Source organism: Petaurus breviceps, unplaced genomic scaffold (genome assembly GCF_028583685.1).
Source record: "Petaurus breviceps papuanus isolate PSGF00001 unplaced genomic scaffold, PetGlider_PUasm1.0 225, whole genome shotgun sequence".
NCBI classification, from domain to species: Eukaryota; Metazoa; Chordata; class Mammalia; order Diprotodontia; family Petauridae; genus Petaurus; species Petaurus breviceps.
In genome coordinates, this window is record NW_027185889.1 from 17,347,904 (window position 1) to 17,370,334 (window position 22,431).

The following is a 22,431-nucleotide window of genomic DNA, read 5'->3' on the forward strand; positions in this document are numbered from 1 at the left end:
CTAGAGCTGGGGTTAAAGGAAGAGAAGGGTGTTCCTTCCAGGCATGTAGACTGGACGAATGACTGAATAGCCACTTGCTGGAGTGGAAGTCAAGCCCAATGAGGCTGGGAAAGGTTGGGGCCAAGAGCGGTCAGCAGTCCATTGGTCGATAAGAATTTCCTAATTGCCCAGAATATACCAAGCCCTGGCACTGCATAACAATTATTTCCCTGGACTTTTGATGCCACAATTGCCCCCATTATTGCATCTGATTTAACTGGGAGTTAAAAGTACACAGTGGGTGAAACCAAATGTATACTTGTCTTTTCTGCCTTAAGAACCTGAAAACTTGTCACCCGCTCAAGATGACAAAACTGTTGTAATTTGAGGGACTCATTTTGCTAGTGAACAGCTTGTTTCTGTTATGTTGCATTGAATACAGATTTAGAAAACAAAACCAAGAACAGCTTTCTTGTCAAAACAACACCAGCTCCTACAATTTCTAGTTTATTGAAAAGAATGGGGCTCTTTGCTTTCTTGATGTATCAATATTATGAAGCATAAAATGTGTGACACTCTTTGCCTGATAGGAAGCGTAAGCTTTCTTTTATAGTGACAATGTAGATCCTATCCCAAGAATGTGGCAGCTTTAAAGAAAGGATTCATGTTCCTAAAGCCTTCAGCAAAAAGATATCTTGGGGTTTTATTTCTAGAAACCAAGAAATGACAGGCATCCATAATACTGCCAATTTCCTCTTAAATTTGTGTACTGATATTATTCCACATTAATATATTTTTATTGGACAATAATTTTAATAAGAAGTGAATGCCAAACACCTGAGACTTAATTTTTATCCAGCTTTAACAGACATGTTCTCCCCCCAGAGTGGAAGGCCAGGGCTTCATCATAGCCTGGCGAAAATTGGGGGTCCTTGAAGGTTTACCAGCTGAACCCTGTTGGACCTTTCTGAGCTAGAAGGGAATCATATAGAGGCAGGGTAAAGATGGCGTCATGTCTTCTATGGATCAGCCTAGCTAAGTTCAGGGAATATCACTGGAAAGCCAACCACTCAGTGATGCCATTTGTGAGGGGCCTGTAGCACCTGTGAGACTATTTACTATGTCAGGGAAGGCTTGTCATTTCCATTCATGGGCAGATTATCCACACCAGTAAGATGGTGTGATTGGATTTCTACATCTCTACCCCACCTGTTTTCCTAAGGATGAATATTAATATCTTACAAAAAGAGCTATATCAAAAGAATGCTATGTAAGTATGTGTGTATGTATATATGTGTAGATATACATACACATGTGTGTATAAATATGCATGTATTTATATATACATATACATATGTACACATGTGCATGCATGAATGTGTGTGTATACATTAATATACATACATATATATTCTTCCTCCTGTGAAGGTCTGTGTCTGACTCTTCATGACTCCATTTGGGGTTTTCTTGGCAAAGATACTGGACTGCTTTGCCATTTCCTTCTCCAGCTCTTTTTATAGTTAAGGAAACTGAAAGCAACCAGGGTCAAGTGGCTTGCCCAGGGTCACACAGCTGGGAAGTGTCTGAGGTCAGATTTGAACTCAGATTTTCCTGACTCCAGGCCTCTATCCACTGAATCACCTAGCTGTCCACATGATATTAATTTGTACCAATTAATGATTTATAAGGTGGCAAGGGGAACAGTGGATAGAAGGCTGGGCCTGGAGACAGGCAGATCTGAGTTCAAATCCAGCCTTAGACACCCTAGCTATATGACCCTGGACGAGTCACTTAATCCTCATTTGCCTCAGTTTCCTCAACTGTAAAATGTAGATAATAACAAGACCTTCCTGTAAGGGTTGTTGTGAAGATCCAATATAATAATATTTGTAAAGAACTTAGCACAGTTTGTCTGGCACATAGTAGGTGATATTTAAATGCTTATTCCTTTCTTTTCCCTTTCCTGCAACATCTGACACCTGTAGTGTTATGGGAGGCAGTGTGGTCCAGTTCAAAGAGTATTGACCTTAGAGTCACAGTCACTGAATTTGAGTAATGTCTTTGCCACTGACATCTGTCTGATCTTGGTCAAGCCTCTGGGCCTTGGTTTCCTCATCTATAAAAGTGAAGGGTGGTATTAAAATAAAAGAAACTAATCCAGTGGGCCATATATTAACTTAGAAAATGACAAATCACTATTATCTATGTTACATATTTATCTTTTAAGCCTAATTTGACATGGTATTTTAATCTGGTTTGGGCTACACTTGAGAGTTTTGCAGGTTCCCGCTACATCTGGACCAAATGGCCTCTAAATTCCCCTCCAGCTCAAAATGTGTGACTGTGATTTAGAACATTATAAGAAATTTAAAGATATTTGAAAATGCTTAGAACATGTTATCATTTTTAATTCTCTGACTTTGTGGTTAACAAAAGCCCTCATATACTGACCATTGATGAAGCAAAATGAGGATGGTTCATTCCTGTCCCACAGGGAGCCCTTTTCACCCATGGCAGATCCCCTGGATGGGTCAGGGTCCATTCTGTTGGGCCAGCACCCCTGTGATGTGATGGGGCACTCGGAATGCCTCAGTTGGCTTCTCCAACAATGGCATCAGCTCCACACGACCTTTGCAGCCAGGCCCACGTTCTTGTTCTCACGGCTGATGCCTCTATCCTCAGTCCCCAGTGAGGTTTTTTTTTTCAGATCCATTCTGTTAGTTTCATTTCTTATTTCATATCAATAAATTTGAGGGGGCAAATTTTCCTGTAAAGGGCATAACTAGCCTGAATCTCAAAGCTATGTCCAAGCCTGGAGGGCAGACAAGAAAAAAAAAGAAAGAAAAAAAAAAGAGGCCAGTCTGGAAGAGAAGGGTGAGTATTTGTAAGGTAAGTCAGGAGGAACCAGAGAAGAAAGATTTCTCTGGGTCTTTCTCTAGTGACTTTGAGCTATTTGGCTCTTAAAACATGGTCTGATTCATGCTTTTTTTTAGGGTTGAAAGGGTTAATAAAACAAATGCAAGTTTGTAAAAAAGAAAAAAGAGTCTGTTTAAGAGCATTTTAATATCTCTGCCAATTTGACACTGTATCCTGAATCAGGTCTCTTTATCTCCCTAATCCCCCCTCTGAATGATGCTGACTTAGTCACTTCCCTTCAGTTCCCCCAGCCTCCATCATCAATGACCAGATCCCCTCTCCTCTTACATACTGCACAAACTCTTCTCACATGTTTATTCCCTGATTTCAGCCCTATTTTATCTCTGTTTTTCCTCTTTCTCTTACTGTGCATCTGTTCAGAGACATCTGTATGCCTCCCCCTCCCTGTTTGCTTCTCCAATTGGTGTGTTGGGTTGACTGCCCAAAGGATATTGACTATTCCTCTCAGGGCTCTAGGGGCAAACCTATGGGTGGCTATCCCCCTAACACTTCCCAATGCTATATGTAGTTTTTGAGCTTTCACTGGTGTGATTCCTGTTAACAGTTAGTCAGGAGATGGAATTAGCTTTTACAAAGACATTTAATCAAATGGCATTATAAGAACAAAGCATTCTCCCCAGTACCTGGGGCACACTCTCCCACATATACATTCCCAGCAGGAATTGAATTCAGTTCTTTCTAACTCTGAGGCCAGCCCTTTATTGACTTAGGATCTTTAAATAAAATCTGTAGAAAAATAAGAAAATCTTTATGGAAGAATTGGAAATTGTCAAGTTCCCTAAGATACCTCAAACCATACTAGTTAGGGATGACCTTCCTATAAGATCACTGACTTTCTGGAAAGTTTACTCTTCTAGCAGATGGCTTCTCTGTCTTATTTTTTTTTTCATTTATTGTGACCCTGTTTTCTATTCTAGCTCATATGTTAGCCAAGCAAGTAGCTTCTTCCAGGAAAAGGGATCCTTTTCAATGGGCACCTGTCATTCATCTCTTTGAGATAGCACTGTATCATTGTAGGACAGCTGCAATACAAGAAGGTGAATTAGAAGCTGAAATCCTGTTTGAGAAAGGTAAGGAAAATTTGTTGTTTTGGGTACGATGAATTCATATCATAAGCAGCTTTCCTCCATTTCTCTGATGCCAATCCTTTCCAGTAGTTGACATGTTTTAATGGTGACTAGGTGGACAAAGTGTTGGACCTGGAATCAGGAAACCTGAGTTCAAGTCTTGTCTCAGACACTTACTAAGTTCATGACCCTGGGCAAGTGACTCAGACTCTCAGCCTCCTTTTTCTCATTTGTGAAATACTGGTAATAATAATAGCAGCTACCTTACAGGATTATTGTGAGGATCAAATGAGATAACATGTGTAAAGTGGGTTGTATGTCTTAAAAGATCATATAAATGACATTATCATGCAGGCGAGGTGAAAATACTCATACCTTTGTCATGCCTAACATGAGATAAAACAACAATTTTTCAACTTTGTCTGGAAATACTGGTTCTTATGAATATGTATATTATTCTCATTGAAGGTTCAATTTCATGTTAAACTTACATATATTAACATCTGATGCTTGACTATTGTGACCTGGTCGATAGAGTTCTGGATCTGGAATCAGGAAGACCTGAGTTCAAATCCTACCTCAATCATGTATTAGTTGTGTGCCAGCCCCTATTCCCCCATTGGTAAAATGAGTATAATACTGGTAGCTATCTCTCAAGGTTCTGTAATGGTAATGGGAATTTGAAGATCTTCCCTGCCCCTTACTAAATCTAAGGGAATTTGAAGACCTGCCCTCTAATAGGCTGAATATAATCGCATGGAGCCTGTGGTGGGAAGAGTTTGCAGAAGGGTGGAGCAGAACCCACAGGAAACTGGGAGTCAGAGCAGCTAGATTGGAGGGAGGAGAGGACGCATCCAAGGGAGACAGTTAGACTTGTGATTAAATGTTGGTTTGTGGGAAGGCTAAAAAATGCTGGGGCTCTCTGTGCTGTTACAGTTTATTAATTTCTTTGCTACTATGATGGAATAGGCTTACTGGTTTGGGGATTTGGTTTTCTGGTGTGTGAATAAATGTTTTGGTTCTGTCTTCTATATGGAGAGTCTATTATATTTTGCAATTGAGCACTATACCAGCATATTTATAGTGGCTGTTAACACCGTGAAGATTGTGTTGGCACTACAGGTTGGTGTGAGGATCAAGTGAGATAATATTTTCTAAAGGTCTTTGTAAACCTTAAAGTGCTCTATAGATGCCTGCTATTATTGTTGGGAAGAGATTCCTCACCCCCATCTTAGCCATCCATTTTTATTAGTATCAAAATGTGCCATTTGTAACACATCTGTGCTACTTGTGGATGCTATTCTGCCCATACATAGACTCCTTCATTGGTGGGGCTCACCCTTCACTTTAACACAGATTGCAGGTTCTCTCTGTGTCTTAGTAGCTGGTCTTTGGGAGAGGCTGAAAAACCCATCCCTTTGCAGCCAACCTCACAATAAGGCTCTTGGGAAGCCTAGCAAGACTGGTGCATGGACTGCTGGCCTGTATTCTGTCCATCTGTACTAGTCACCCATCCATCTCAGGGTGGGATGAGGGAGGGCTGATGAAGTTTGTACTTGTCAGATGGTGTCTCTGGGATCCCTGGGACTAGTTCATGCCTCAGTGAGGAAGCAGAAGAGAGCTATAGTGGAGGATGTCCGTGTCCATACACATAACATATGACCGGTTTTAAAAAGAAATTAAATCTTTTGTTAGATGTTTAACATTACACATCGATACTTATTAACTATTCATGGTTAGTGATGATGATAGTTAACAAAGGGCTTACTTACTGTGTGCCAGGAGCTGTGCTAAGCGCATTTAAATCAAGGTGAAAGCATAAAGGATTGCTTTTCCCACTCCTTTCCTTTAAGGCCTCATCAGGACCCTTTGTCAATTCATTATTGTTTTTTTTAAACGTATAAGCACGTATGTTTTTTATATTGAATTTAACTGACAAAAATGAGTTTTTCCATATATAGTGACAGAATCTTTTTGGACTGGTGCCCTCCTACCACAAAAAGAGGATTGTATGTACTGCTTTTTTTTTTTTCAGCGTGTAGGATAAATTATACACATTGCTCTTAAAACTGCTCTGCCTTTCTTCCTTATGTCCTTTCATTCTCATTCGCTTTTTCTTGTGTGCCCATTAGATTGTGAGCTCCATGAGGGCAGGGATGCCTTTTGCCTTTCTTCCTTATGTCCTTTCATTCTCATTCGCTTTTTCTTGTGTGCCCATTAGATTGTGAGCTCCATGAGGGCAGGGATGCCTTCTGCCTTTCTTTGTGTTCCTAGCACTTAGCACAGTGCCCAGTATGTGTTAGGTACTGAATGAATGTTTATTGACTTGACTGACAGTATAGGCTCCATTTTTCTGCCTCTGCTTTTCCCCCTTTGTATTATTTCATAAAGGTCTTCCTGGATTTCTTTTTATGCTGCATAATTGCATTATAGAATTCCATTATAGTAATGTAACCCATTTATTTAACTGTCCCCTCTATTATTAGCTATTTTGATTGCTTTCAGGTAGTGGTTTTTTTCCAATTACATATAATGGTGCCATAAAAATCTTTTGATTGACAACTTTTTAAATATTTGGTGATTGTCAGAAAATATTGCCCAAAATGGAATTATCGATTCAAGGGATATACTTATTTTTGTAGTTTTTACTGTATACTGCCAGGTTATTCTCCAAAAAGACTGCAGTTTTGTAATTCCATCAGCAATGAATGAGTGGACTAGTTTCTTTATAACCTTGACACCATTGAGTTTTTATTTTTGCCAATTTGATGGGTATGAGGCATTACCTCAAAGCTGCTTTAATTATTGGTGAGATAATACTTTTTTCTAGTGATTATTGACAATTTTTGTTTCCTCTTTTAAAAATTGTTCATCTCCATTAACCATTCATGTAACATGAACCAGGAATTTTCATTATGATTTTTTTTAACATTTCCTTTTATGTTTTAGGTGTCAGATTTTTTATTTGTCATATTTACATGATCAGTTTTTATGGCAATATTCTGACATTTATGTGTTCATTTTTCCTGTTTTTCTCTGAAGTATTGGTGCTGTGATGCCTTTGAAAACATCAAGGGAACAGGCTTAGGTCTAAACCAGGCAGTGAACTCTCCAAGAAGGACTGGGAAGGACCACATGAAGGGATTGAAATGTTTCCATTTATTTGTTGATGTTGCCAAGGACCAATTTATTTTGTTCTATTTATTTTGGTCTACATTTTTTACCCTGTTAGACAAGGTAGACAATAAAGAAGGGATAGTTAGGGAAAGGAGAAAAAAGGAGGTAGGGGGGAGAAACAAAGCACATATGTAAAAAGAGAGGTGAGGGGATGAGGATAAGAATTGTGGAAAAGACTTGGGAACAAGATACATACCAGAATGGTTGATTAGTTGTTCAGTGGCCTCTGTCCACTTGATGATCCTAATGGCAAACAGACTTCTTCATCTGGCAGCAGATGTTGCAACCTTGAATTTTCCTGAGAACCATTTAAGTACCTTTCCCCACTATGAGTCTTCCTGCCGCAAGAAAGATTAAAAAGTACATTTGGTTTTCTAATTTTCCAGCATGAAATGTTGGGGGCCCAAATGAAGGACAGAAATAACTTTAATGCCTGCTTTTTCCCTTTCCTGTCTTTCAGGCAAATCAGAACGTCAAATGTTTATTGAAGATGAGATAACGCCTATAGCTGATGATCTCTTTGAAGCTATAAAAATAAGTCTGAAAAATGATCAAAATTTCTGGTAAAAAAAAAATCAACACATCTTTCCATCATGGCAGTTTATGTGTTTGCCCTTTTTTCTTGCCCTTGTTTGGGGGGGATTTCTCTTAGACTATTCAAGTCAGAAATGGTTGTGAAGCCTCTTCTTGTCCCCTGCTGGTCACTGCATGCTTCTTCTCTAGTAATTTAAGGGATTACTGATTAACAAGTTTGCTCATTTGGTCCTCAACCACAAATTTCACCTCTGCTTTAGGACCTAGTACATGAAGATGGCTTGTGATGATGCCCTTCCCAAGAGTGGCTCAACACTTACTACACTGGGAAACAAACATCGTTATTAAACTCTTCAGCCCACTTGGTAGACTCTCTTTTGTAGTACTGGTGTATACATCCCCTAGCCCACAAATTAAACCTCTGGTAAACTGTCCCATCACAGGAACTGTCCCTGGGGTGCAAGTACTGAAGGAGAATAGGCCTAGAGGAGTTTCTTAACATGTCTAGTCTGAGCCAGGACTAAAACCCAACTGTCCTGGAAGGGGGAAAAGAGATCCTGGCATAACCTGATCTCCTTGAAAGCCCTTGGATCACTAGTATCACAACTAGTACACAATCTCCTCATGGTTATTTTTAATTCTTCCTTAATGTTCTATGCTGTCATGAAAAGGCTCACTTGGATGTATGGGGAGGTACTGGATGGCATTGGATCCAAGATTTCCCAGCACATATTTAGTAACAATAGAATAGAGGTACTTAATCTGGGGTCCACAGACCCTCTAGATTTAAGGGGCTTGTGAATTTAGAGGACAAAAAAAATAGATCTTGATTTTCACTAACCTCTAGCTGAAATTTAGCATTTATTTCAATTATAAATTAAAAAAAAATCTGAGGAGTCCATGACACAAAAAAAGCTTAAAACCCCCAACACTTTTCTAAATCAGTGTCATTTTAGGTGTCAAGGAACCAAAGGCAACAGCCACAACCCCAGGGGAAAAAAGAGGGGAAGAGGGTTGGGGAAGGAAGTAAGTACTGATGATTTGGCTTAACCAACTCCCTCTCTTTATGAAGCAATTGGCTACAAAAGGAGTCAGTCAGCAAGCTTTTTATTAAGCACTCACTATATACCAGGTGCTGTGCTAAGTGCTGGGGAGCCAAAAAAAATACCAGGAAAAAGGCCCTGCCCTCAAGGAACTCCCTGTCTTTCTGGGAGAAAACATGTAAGCAACTGTGTACAAATAGGGCCTGGGTGGCACCATAGTGCACAGAGTGCTGGGCCTGAAGTCAGGAAGATTCATCTTAGTGAGTTCAAATCCAGCATCAGACACTTACAAACTGTGTCTCCCTGGGAAAGTCACTTAACCCTGTTTAGCTCAGTTTCCTCACCTGTAAAATGAGCAGGAGAAAGAAATGACAAACCACTCTAGTATCTTTGCCAAGAAAACCTCAAATGGGGTCACAGAAAGTTAGACAGGACAGAAACAACTGAACAACAATAATGTACAAATAAGATCTTTACAGAGTAAATTGGAAATGATCAACAGAGGGAAAGCCCTGGAATTAGGGGATCAGGAAATGCTTTCTGTAGAAGTTCGGATTTTAGCTGGGATTTGAAGAAAGGCAGGGAAGTCAGGAGTCAGAGATGATGAGGGAGTAGCAGGGACTGCATGATAATGAATAGTTAAGCTACTCTTTGCAATTCTGCAACTTCCTTTTTTTTCTTTTTTTTTTCCTTAGGATGATAAGGAAATCCTACCTGGAAATAGCCCTATTATATTCACATATGGAGAATCTTAAAAAATCCAATGCAAAATCTAAGGTAAACTATTTCATTACCATATGAGCTTCTTTGGGGTTTGTTGTATTTATATGTAGTGTGGGTATAAAGTAATGAGGGTGGTTTTCACCTATGGCTCGTGAAAATGGTTGCTTTTCCAAGCTTCTGTAATCATGGTCTCAGGATCACAGAGTGACTTGGATGTGTGGTGATGCAAACCTTTGGATTGGCTTGTTTTTTCACCGTTTATAGTAGAACATCACTTGCAGACCACTGGAGGATTGGGTCCCTGCCTATGCTAAACCCAACTCATTTTCTCAAAATCCCTGTTTTTTCAGGGATTCATCTACTTAAAACTGCTGTTCTACTGTTTATTTAGCACCTACTATGCGCCAGGCACTGTACTAAGGGCTTTATAAGACGATCCTCACAACAACCCAAGGAGGCAGGTACTATTTTTATCCTCATTTTACAGCTGAGGAAACTGAGTCAGACAAATGTTAGGTGACTTGCCCAGGGTTACACAGCCAGTGTCTCAGGCCTAGCTGCCATTAGGCATTGAATTAGAAAATAAAAGATCTTATTCAAACCTTGATGGTTCTAAGACATTTTTCATCATCTTTCATTTTCAACTCTTTCTCGACTTTTTTTACATGTTGACTTTATTCAACCTTCCGAAATTGTCAGGCAACCAATAATACTTATAGAATTCCCTTCATATGAGGTACCAAATCAAACAAATAAACAGAAAAGAAAACAAAAAACCCTTTAAAGTAGATGCCATAGAGGTTGTTCAATAGAAGGTCTGTATATTTTTATGTGTGTATATGCCCTTACATATAAGTGGATGTTTAATAATTTGTATTGGATTGTATAAGTCCTTTCACAGAAGTAGCAAGCTGAAAGGAGCTTAATTCAGGCGACCCCTTAAAAAAAATTAAGTTGCTCCTTTTCATAGATTATAGGAAGAAGAGAGGGGGTGAATGCCCATCTAAGATTGCAAATCGGCCTGCAACTTGTTATTTTAAAGCTTGTTATAGAAATGTATGTATTAGTGAGCTCCCTCCCTGTGTCTGGAGCATTCAACCTGAACTTTGACTTACCACCCCCACCCCCCACTCCCAGACAACCTAAAAATGACCTCACTTTCCAAATACTCTGCATAGCTCTGAGTTGAGAGAGGTCCTTGGCTTTCCCCCATTTTTCCTTTAGCATGTGTACAGCTAGGACCCAAGGAGTATAAATAATGAATCCTTGGCTGGCACCGATTGCCATAATTTACAGGCAATCACTTCAGGGGATTTTATTATTTGTACCCTCTGAGACCTCACCTTGTTCTGGTGAGAGCAGACAGACAACCAAGATACCAGACTAGGCCATCAATTCAGTTTGAACAGACCTCACTTGAAGAAATGGATATTTTTGTTTTCTCTTGTCTAGAAATCTTAACACAGCCAACTCCTAATTCTTAGCATTAGTTGGGAACAGAAATTGTGAGGACATAAATCTGATCTGTCCTGATTTTGCCAGTTGGAGGGTAGCAGACCCTCTGAGAGAATACCAAGATACCAAAGACAGAAGGGCAATGCATGCCAATGTGGGGATATATATGTAGATTATTAGGATTTATTAGTTTAATTGGAGGGGAGTATACTCAGGAGACCAGGCAGGAGAAATAAATAGTAAATCCCTGCCCCACCCTTAGGCCGGGTTAGATATAAATAGATATCCATACAGATAGATCCATGGATGGATAGATATAAACAGAACAAAGAAGGCACTGTGCCAAGGATGACTCAAAGTCATGTACAACTATCCCATGGGATAGTTAGAACGTCTTTTGATGTTTACATTTATTCATACATACATACATTTATATTCTTTCATTCAAGGTAGCTTACATTAACTGTGAAGTCATAGGTCCCATTCTCACATTCCCACTATATAGAAATGGTTAAATTAAGTCTGCAGTTAATTTACAAGACACATATGAATCTCACTTTAGTCATACATATAAACTTATTTTTCATATCAAGTATTTCTAATGATAATAACTAATATTTATATAGCCACCTGTGGTTTACAAAATATTTTATGTATGTATATATTATTTCATATGACCAATCAGTTGAATTGTGCAATTTGAATTTTTATCTACTTCCCCTACCTGTTTTTGATGCTCACGCCAAAGACCTATGAATTGATCAAAAGTAGGCAGCTGGGGGCACCACAGTGCAAAGAGTGCTGGGCCTGGAGTCAAGAAGACTGAGTTCAAATCTGACCTCAGAGACTGACTAGCTGTGTGACCCTGGGTAAATCACTTAACTTTATTTGCCTCAGTTTCCCCATCTGTAAAATGAGATGGAGAAGGAAATGGCAAATCATACCAGTATCTTTAAAAGGACTGAACAACCACTACAACAAACAACGAAAAGATGAAGTAGGGGACCCAGGTAACCCATTATTAAATAGTCACCATAGAATATTTGAAATGGGAAGAGTTTGCTATGGAATATTTTACTCAGTCATCTTTTAAGTCTTAAAAAAAAACCCCAACAATTTTAAAAATGGATCTAGTTTCATTATGAGTAGTAATGAAATTCCAATTCCATCCTCACAATTGTAAAATCATACTACCATCTGGTACACCATGGAGTAAGCATGCTGTGCTACAAAACAGCCATCGCCCTTATTCTGGAATGTTCTAGACGTGTTGCAGAATATGTAGTTCTTTTTAATGTCTTCCCTTTAACCTTTCCTACCTTCAAGAAGAGAGAAATCTCCATCTGAAAAAAATCAAAGAAAATGTCCCCCAACTCTTCCTTTTAAAGCCATTCCAGGAAACTCTGTGATACAGTTGCCCCTTCAGACATTTTCCCAAATGAAAACTCATACAAAGTACCACTTAACAGGGGGCCTGAGGAACAGTGCTCTTTTCTCACAATTCCCCACTTATCATACTACCAGCCCAGATTTTGCAAATCTTTAGCTGGTTTTACTAGAGGGGACCATCCTTGAAAGATAAGAATCCTAGGATTTTTCAATGGCTAGTTTCCCATCTTCATCTGAGGACCTATTGACCATTTTTTAGGCTTCTTCCCAAAGTCCATCAAAGGAATCAAGAGAAAACAAAGATGATCTGTACCAGACGTTGTCCTGGATAGCAATCCGAGCTGCTTCACAGGTGGGTGGCACGGGCTTTAATCTCCCTTTGTACCCTCAGATCTGTAGTCAGCTTCTACCAGCTGCCAGGGTAACACAGTACAGCTAGTTAGTTACACAGGAGAAAGCTGAAGTCAGACTCCCTGGGATTTCTGCTGGTGTGAAGTTCTTCAGAATAGTTGAAAGTGGACCCCATCCAAGCTGTGCCTTTAATCAGAACTCACCAGGCCTAACCCTGTTTGCTGCAACCTTTATTTCATGAAAATACCAGGAAATGTTTGTGTGTGAATGTCTGATAGGAGAGCAAATATCAATCACATACAGAAGAAGCTGTCTATTTGAAATGATCTGTGCATTAATTAAATTGTCAGCAGCAATGAATTATTTGACTATGGCTTGAATTCCATGTCAAGGGGTCGAAGCAGACTTTCTAGGTTGTCCTTATTTTCCCCCCTTGGAACATGATGCATACATAGGGTTTTGTTTTTGTGATTTCCCCTTTTCAAAGATGGTTTGCCTGCCTTAGGTTCATAAAATGTGCTGAGCATAAATATATAATGGATTCTAAATGATATGTTAATTATAGGTCAGTAAAGCTACAAAAGCAGCTCAGAAACTCCCTGGACAGAAGAGTATTTTGGTGGAGAAAATTAAAATGCTCATCTTCCGCAATATCCCAGAATTTGCTGTTGTGGACCTCTCTTCTACATATATAGATTATTTGACTGGTATGCTCATTTGTCAAATAAGTGTTCTGTATAAGGCTGGGATATGTAACCAAGTATCAGGGATTTGATTCTACTTTTAAAAAAATAATTAGGGTCTGTAATGACCTAGAGCAGGGGTTCTTAACCATTTTTAGGGGAGAGTCATAAACCTTTCTTTAGCAGTCTAGTGAAGCCTCTGAACCCTTTCTCAGAATAGTTTTTAAGATAAATTTTAATTTAAATAAATTTTTAATTTTCCAATTTTAATTTAATTTTAAGCTTAAGTTATTTTAAAATAAAATATACAGGATTTCAAAGGAAACCAATTATATTGAAATATGTTATTATCAAAGCATTAACAAAACAAGTTCATGAACCCCACGTTAAGAGTTTCTCTTCTAAACTCGGGCAGAATCAGCATTTCAGGCTGGCATTAAGGGATACTTAATCCTTTTTTATGTACTGAATGAACCCCTCTGGCAGTGTCTGGTGGAATCTACTGACCCCTTCTCAGATTCATGTTTTTAAACGCATAAGATAAAAATATGTAGGACTCACAAACTGATTATGTTGGAATTATATTGAAAATTTTAAAGAAATAAAATTGTGATATGGCAGTATGTGTGCTTTTTTCTTATCATGTTAAACAATGAGACAGTACATTTAAGGTATAGGCAAATTAAAGAGTCCAGTAACTATAGTAATTTCTAAGTAGTGATCAGTTTAAACAATATTTTGACAGATCTTCAACAAATGTAATGTAACATGAAAATACCTGTGATTTCTCTTGGTGACAAAACCACAGGGCCTGCTAATACTGCTGTGCTTCATTGCCTACATTTGTCATGGAAAGAAATGCTAAATTTCAGTTGGAGGTTAGGGAAAAATATAGTTGTAATATTTTCCATATATAAGTTCACAGACCTCCTGAAATCTATGAGGCTCTGGCCTAAAGGGACTTGGCAAGGAAGAGGGCAGAACTTGGTCATAAGAATCAGAGAGAATTCTGTTTCCTACATTAATGCTGTTGAAAACTACATGGAATAAATAAGTCTAATCTTTCCACATACCCCTTATCTAATACTTGATGACCACCATCTTGTCCTTCCAGATCTTCTCTTTTCTAGGCTTTAATTCCCACTTCCTGCTATTGTACCTAGTTAACATTGTATTTCCCGATCCCTTGCCATTTAGATATTAACCAGTTTGTCAGTGCCCATCATGATGCTCAGAATTGAACAGATTGTATTTTAAATTTTTTGGTCATCAGAAGGCACAGTAGAACTGTTACCTTACTTAATGGGGACATGAATTAAGTGAAAGACATGGGTTAGCCTAGAAGAAAGGTCAGGAGACTGGCTTTTTATTCAGAGCAATCCACATGCAGAGAGGTGGAAAGTGGGGTCCAGCAAGTCATGTATAAATAAGCTATTGCAAAAGGATTACTTGTACAGAAGTAAAGAATCCAGACAAGCCCGACAATAGCTTCTACTCCACATGAGATATGCCAGAAAGTTTCAGCTAGTTCCCTAGGTTGGAGCTCATAAGCACAGCCCTGAAGCCACAGCAACCCAAGCATATTGGATCACGTTTTAGTTCAGTTCAACAAATGCTCTCCTTAGGAGTCCAAGGTGTAACAGAAGATTATGAATCCATTACCTGTTGGGTAAGAAGGTGAATTTATTTGAAAGCTTTCCATTATGAACACAGACATACATGTTTTCCATACTCACTAAAGTATGGAAGTTCTTAACCTGGAGTCTCTTTATTTCAATTTTTAAGGAAGTTTGGTAACTGTTTTTCAGCATAATTGGTGTCCTTAGTATTTTATTTTATTTGTTTAAAAACATCAATCTGAGAAAGTGTCCATAGGCTTCACCTGGCCCCCAAAGGGATCTGTGAGCTCCTGTTTTATAGCCTAAAAAATGTTAACACTGGGTATTCTTAAAAATGAAAAGATGTTGTGCGTTAAAGAGGGAATATAGGTAAAGTAGCCATCACATTAATCAATACCTTAAATTTTGCAAAATCCTTTACATAACATACTATATAATGGTCTGTGAGGGTTGATTTCTGTTTTAGATCAAAGCCTTGATCTGTATGTAACACAAATGAACTAACTCATCATTTCCAACCCTTCTGGAGTCATGGCACCCTGTTACTTGCTTGGTGTTTTAAAACTCAGGTGCTTATTCACAGAAACTAGGAGAATAGCCATCCTGAATTGATGAGCCCATGCAGAGATTTTCAGTACTTCAGGGAACTGTGATTTTGTGGGATCTCCCTTCTGCCAGTGAAGATCTCAACTTTTCTGTGCCAGAGTAAATAGTCTTTTTGGAAAGAAAATATTCCTCAATAAACACAGGCATTTCAATATACAAAAACAAAGAACAATTTTCATTCCCAAAAATAATCATAGAAAGAGCAACTCTGAAAAACTTCAGAGTTAACAGTCCTGGTAAATAATCATAGCTGAACCATTTGTCCCATGCAGCCAGCTTGGTAATGAGCTTCCTTGCCCTCATGCAGTGTTGAACTGGCACAAAGCTTTTCCATCATATTGTGGACTTTTTCAAGAGTAAAGAATCGTTGCAAACCTGACAATAATCCCCTGCCTTCACTAGAAATGCCAGAAAGTGTCAGCCAGTTCCCTTTTGCATCTTCTCAACCCAGCCCTGAAAGCCACAGCAAAACAGCCATATTGGGTCATCTTTCATTTCCTTTAGACCTTTCCTGTGTGCAGTTCATTTATATAGCTGGATGTTCCTTACCATTTGAACTTCCAGTAAGTGAAATAGTCATAATTTTCTTTAAATGGTGGTGAATAAAATGGCAATAGGTTCCCCATCACCCCCATAATTGAAGCTGTCACCAGAGACTATAATATCTTTTGGGGTAAAATAAATGAGTTCTGGAAATTATTTTTAATAAAAACGAAGTCATACTAGAATACTGGATTTTTTATATTCATTTTTTTTTTAGCTAGCTATAAAGCTATCTTTAGGAGCCCCCTTTCCTCTCCAAGCCAATCTGACAACGTCCCAGACAATTCAAGTTTGGAACAAGATGGTGAAACCCCTGAGAGTGAAGAAAGTGAAGAGCAGAATATGCCAAATATCTCCTGGGTCCATCTGGTCCGTTACTACACTCACCTGTTAAGAGTTAACAATATGAATACCCTGCTTGGTAAGGTACTGGGGACAGGGTAGTGGTTTCCTCAGAATTCTTCCAGATTTCCATTCTTAGCTTACCCCTCACCCACAGCAATAGGAACAGTAATAGCAGCACACATTTCTGAAGTATTTTAAGGCTTACAGAGCCTCACAGCAGTACTTTTTCCTCATTTGATCCTCACTACAACCCTGGGTGTTATTAAGAGGCCCATTTTACAGATGAAGAAACTGAGGCTAAGAGAAATTCAGTGAAATGCCCAGAGTCACACAAGCTAGTGAGTGACTGAGGCAAGATTAGAACTTGGATCTTCTGGACACCAAACCCACCACTCTTTCCATGGGGACACTTAGCTGCCTACTACCAAGTCCCTTTGAGGAAATGAAGAAAACTATGAGGAAATACTGGGTGGGGGACTCCCAGTGTGGTAACCCCTCTTCACCAGATTTCAGACTATGACATAAGAAGTTCAAGAGACATAATTCCTGGGTAATTAATAATTTTATTAATTATGCTAGAAGATAATTAATAAAGGGGTCATTTGGCTGTCTCTCCTAAACCAAAGACTCCTCATGGAACCCACTCAGTGCTTACATGTGCTTGGAAGAGTGGGATTTCCTGAGGATGGAAGTCAACTCTGATTGGTTAACAAGTAATGAGAGAATGGATTTTATAATGAGAGTAGGCTTATTCTAATAAGGGTCTAGGGGAACATGACTGATCGATCAGTGCTGGTCAGAGAGACTTATCTAGACCCATACCACCCTGCCTAGGATAATCTAGACGAAAGAGGGAAGCCGCTTCTACTCAGACCCATCTGGCTAAAACACAATAGACCAGAATCTACTAATTCACCTAAGTTGGAATTTCTTTACTTTATGATCAGATCAAAGTTTTCCATTTCGTTATCAGCCCTGTACTTCAAAGGCTGCCTGAATAACTTACAGGGGCTGATTTCTGAATGAGGATATAGAAAAGTGGAAAAATTTTGGCCCTAATTCAATAATTGGTTATTAATGTAAGAGAGAAATAATAATTTCTCTCAATACCAACAATTTTTCTGTAACTTGTGGTCTTAGAGGATTGTGATAGTCACTGAGTGGTTATGTATGAACAGTTAGTATTTGTCAGACATAAAGAGGACTTTACCTCAGCTTGCCCAAGGCCAGACTTCTGTCTACCACATTATTTGCCTCTAGATTACAGTGCAAATATAAGGCATGTAATGTTCTATGTTAATTTATACCCAGCACTGTATTAATGAAACTTCATGCCCACTCAGCCTTGTAAAACAACAGAAATACATATTACTAAGATGCTATATTTTTCTCTAATGATGCCCACTTCTTTTCAATTAGTATTCCTTAAGTACCTTCTAGAAATGATCATCTTAGAAATTCTTAACTGATTTGCATTAGCCTATTTCCCAGATCTTATAAAAGTATGCACTGTCACTCTTGCCCAGAAATCAGTGCTAAGGTTAAAGCAGTGAGGGGCTGATGATCAAGGTTAGGAACTCAGATTGGGGGCCAGCCACGCCCTTGGTCCAGCGATGGGATAGAAAAGCTAGCCAGCAAGCTAGCCAGACACCAAGAGTGAGAGCCATGTCTCTAGAAGGCCAGCGGCAAGTGATATGTTTAGGAACCAGCAAGATACTATCAAATGAAGAGCTTATGTATCAGGACTGTATTAAGTTTCAGACAAGGGAGTCACTAGCTATTAAATGTACCAGGGAACAGCAAATTGAGAAAACAGACTTATATGAAGAGGCCTGAAAGCAGTTTGATGATCTGTCTCCTGACTTTTCTACTGTTCCTGCTTGGCAAAAGACAATTCTCTTGGATCTGGAGTAGGCCCTGTTAGTGACAGGGTAGATCAGTCTACCCTAAAGTAGGTAGAATGGGAGCAAAGTGTTACCGGTAACTGTTGGAAAGGAAATTCTCATGCTGGGTTAAGTTTAGCAATCTAGATGATAGAAATGCCATCCTCTCTTTTATGTGGTCATTCCATTATTGAATGCATCGCCTAATTAAGTCTTTTTTTTCTTTTTTAAGCTTCTCCAAAGCCAGTTTTCTTAGCAGATGAAGTATTCCACACTTCTATTTTCAATGAAGATCTGATTTTACGTCAGAAAGAAATGCATGGTTTCCTCAAAAAATTCTGTAATACTTTTACTCAAGCCTGTATTGAGCCATTTCCGAAAGACCTTCTTCTTGGGGTAGAAAAATCATCCAACGATGAAAAATCCCAATGTAGGCAATCAATTAAGGTACCAATTGTTTAAAACAAAACAATCTTTATATTCCTGAAGAGAGCCCAGAAAACTCTTGGCAGGTGTCAGGAGACCTTATTATTCATTTCAGAGAAGTATCAAAGTCTACCCTGGAAGTCTCTTCCCCCTCCCTTTTCCTGCTTCTTTTTATGTCTTGTCTCCCCCATTAGATTGCAAGCTCCTTGAAGGCAGGTGCTTTTATCTTTTACCTTTCTTTGTATTCCTAGCACTTAGCACAGTGACTGGCACATAGGAGGTCTTAGTAAGTGTTTATTGACTGACTGACTGTATCGTGTCCTAGACTGAAAGTTAGGAAAACTGGCTTGACATCATGACCCTGGTCCCGTGCCTGAGTTTGTGAATTTGTGATAATTATGCCTCCCCCTTCTACTTCTCATGTGAGGATGGACAAACAAATATAGGCTCTTAAATCCAAAGCTAGAAAGAACCTCCAAGGTCATCTGGTCCAACCCTGTCACTTCACAGATGAGGAAACCGAGGCCCAGTGGCCTTAAGTGGTTTGCGCAAGGTCACACAGGTCATATCCAAGGTAGGATTTTAATCCAGGTCCTCTGACTTCAGAGGAGTCCTTGAGCCATGTGGTTAAGGAAATTGTTGAGGATATTCAGTAAAAACCACAGGGCTTTGTAGAATATGGTCATAGGATCATAGAGGTACAGCTTGAAGAAGCCTCCAAGGCCATCTAGCCTAACTGCCTCACTTTACAGAGATGAGGAGGTTAAGGGCCAGCGAGGCTGTTGAGTTGCCCACAGTCACAGGGGTAGTAAGTGTAGAAGCCAGGCTTCTAGATGGCAGATCTTTTCTAGCTCCTTTTGGCGGGCATAAAGAAAAGAGCTAGGATTGTATTTGTTGGACCTGGGCAGGTGGTTAAAAGAAGGCTCTGGGTAAGTCACACCCCCAGGAGTGAGCTTCCTTTTCTGCCTTCTCTCAGCCCTTTCATAACCTGACCCCTGTTGTCTTACACCATGTCCTTCATGTATGTTATGATCCTGCAACACCAGCCTCCTTGGGGTTCCTCACGCACGATCTTCCATCTCCCAACTCAAGAATTTTCACTGATCATCCTCTAGGGCTGGAACTCTTTCCCTCCTGGATTCCTAGAAGTCCCATCTAAAATATCTTCATTTTCCAGGAAGCTTTTCCCAGTCCCCCTTAATTTTAGCACCTTTCCACTATTGATTATCTCCAGTTTATTCTGTATATATAGCTTATTTGTACATTGCTGTTTTTCATGTTGTTTCCCTACTCCTCCCACCATGAGGCTGTGGGTTCCTTGAGGGCAGGAATGTTTTTTTACCTTTCTTTTCCCCCCTGTGCTTAGCACAGCACCTGGCACATAGCAGAGTCTTAAAAAGCTCATTGACTTGACTTGATTACAAAGTCCCTTGGGGATCCTGTCCTATCTAGAAGCATATGAGACTAAAGCTCTTGGGATCTCTAGTGTTGCATTAGTAGGTTCCTTGGGAGAATTCCACCATTTCCTCCAAAGCCAGGCACACCTTCCTCTTTAGTAAGGGCCTTGGTCAGAGTGGTGATTTTCCCTTCTTTCATGAAGCTACTGATGTTTGGTGCCTCCTACAGATGCTTCTGAAATGTATATAGGTCTTCTCTCTTTTTAGCTTGGAACTGTGGTTTCATTGGGATAAAGCATTCCCAGGTGAGGAAACTCCCTCTACCAATGCAGCTCAGTACCTTCTCTACAACTGAGAGTCTTAGAGAGTTGTCTAGGAACCTTGACTTGCTCAGGATAACACAGTCATTTTAAGTCAGGGGCAAGACTCAAGCCGAGGTCCTTCTGATCTTGATACCCATGCTGTCTATCCACTCGGCCAAGAGGGGTAGACAGTGGTTCTTAACTGCCACAATTCACTTCTCACTGCTTGCTTCCAACAGAATCAATAGCCTTAAAGCAAGGGTGTGCCCTCCACCCACCCACCAAGGTTTTAGCTTTAGTCTTTCATATTAATATTCTATATTGTGATTGGATACAAACCTAGTATTTTTGAAACTCCCAGGCATTAGGAGGTGAGAGAAAAGAGACCTAACATCTCTATTACTAAGTACTAGAATTGACCTTAGTTCTAAAATGACCTAGAGCAGGGGTGGGGACCCTGTGAGCTTGAGGCCACACGTGGCCCTCTAGATCTTCAAGTGTGGCCCTCTAGATCTTCAAGTGTGGCCCTTTGACTTCACAAAAAGTTTGGATTCAGTCAGAGGGCCACCCTTGAGGATCTAGGGGGCCACAGGTTTCCCACCTCTGACCTAAAGAAGTCTTTTAAAATCTGTGGGCCTTAGTTTCTTCATCTGTATAATATGGGAGTTGGACTAAATGAAAGTTAGGAAAACTGGCTTGATATCAAGGTGCCTTCCAGCTCTTGTGATTTCTGATTTCCATGAACTCCAAGTTTATACTGCATGTCTCCCAAACCAACACACACACGTACGCTCCAAAAAACAAAGGAAGAAAGAATGTTGTATCTTTGGAGCTTTTCCCATAGAAAGGTTAAAGGGAATGATGATACAAAATAAAATCACTGAAAATTTTGTAGAGAGAAGTTATTTTAAAGGACATCTAGTAAGGTCTTTGGATAGGGAGTCTAGGAGCAGTGCTTGAAGATTTAGCCTTGTTGATATATTTATAAATATCGTGCCTATGCACCTGGCTCCTGCTAAAATTACTAAGTATATGACACGTGTTCTCATAAAATATAAAATCCTATTCTATCAATATTGTATTTGGCATAAATTTTTCTGAAAGTTGGAAAATCTCTCATTTGCTCCAAGAAGTTTATTAGATTATTTATTATTGCCTGTTAGACAAACTAAGTTCCACTAAGGCAGGAACAGGACTTTATCTAAATTTTGTAACCCCCCTCCCCCCAGTGCTCTACACAATTCAATAAAGATTTTTTTCATTTTATATAGATATATTTATGACAGCTAGAATGTTGGTTGTTGAGGTTTTTTTTTCTTTCAAAACAGCTACATGATACAGTGGTATGCTGAGCCTAGAGTCAGGAAGACCTGAGTTCAAATCCAGCCTCAGACACTTACTAGTTGTATAACCCTGGGCAAGACACTTAACCTCTGCCTCTGTGTCTTCAACTCTTAAAATGGGTATAATAATAGTACCTACCTCTCAGGGGCTGTTGTGAAGATCAGATGAGATAATGTTTGTAAAGCACTTAGCACAGTACCTAGCATGTAGTAGGTGCTTAATAAATGCTTCCTCCCTCCCTTCTCCTTCCCTCCCTCCCTTCCTTCTTCCCTCCTTTCCTCCCTCCCTCCCTCCCTCCCTTCCTTCCTTCCTTCCTTCCTCCCTTCTTTCCACCCCAGGAAAAGAATAGTTTTTAAATGTTACCAACTCTGCCATACACTTTAAAACTATTCTTTAGTAAATAGATTGTCAGTATGAAGTGGAGGGATTTTTAAATCATTCACTCATTCATTCAACAAATATTAAGCAATTTGTATGTTCCAGGCACTGTTTGGGGCCCTGAGGGCACAAAGAGAAAACCAACCCCCCCCCCCCAATTCCAACTTCTATAAAAAGCTCTTCCTTGTCTTCCTTGATGCTTCTTCCCTCCATCTGAGATTCAGCCTAATTTATCCTGTGTATATTTTGT

The 22,431-nt window shown here is 39.5% G+C and overlaps 1 protein-coding gene across 1 annotated transcript in view; it reads left to right on the top strand.

The window, feature by feature from the left end:
• The window catches only part of CFAP54 (cilia and flagella associated protein 54), a 307,374-nt gene that overhangs the window by 235,491 nt on the left and 49,452 nt on the right, over positions 1–22,431 (top strand). Inside the window, exons 57-63 of the mRNA XM_069095069.1 lie at positions 3,834–3,986; positions 7,621–7,723; positions 9,433–9,514; positions 12,564–12,656; positions 13,221–13,362; positions 16,324–16,527; positions 18,567–18,781. Coding sequence (XP_068951170.1) covers positions 3,834–3,986; positions 7,621–7,723; positions 9,433–9,514; positions 12,564–12,656; positions 13,221–13,362; positions 16,324–16,527; positions 18,567–18,781 — 992 coding nt within the window. The remainder of the gene's footprint in view (positions 1–3,833; positions 3,987–7,620; positions 7,724–9,432; positions 9,515–12,563; positions 12,657–13,220; positions 13,363–16,323; positions 16,528–18,566; positions 18,782–22,431) is intronic.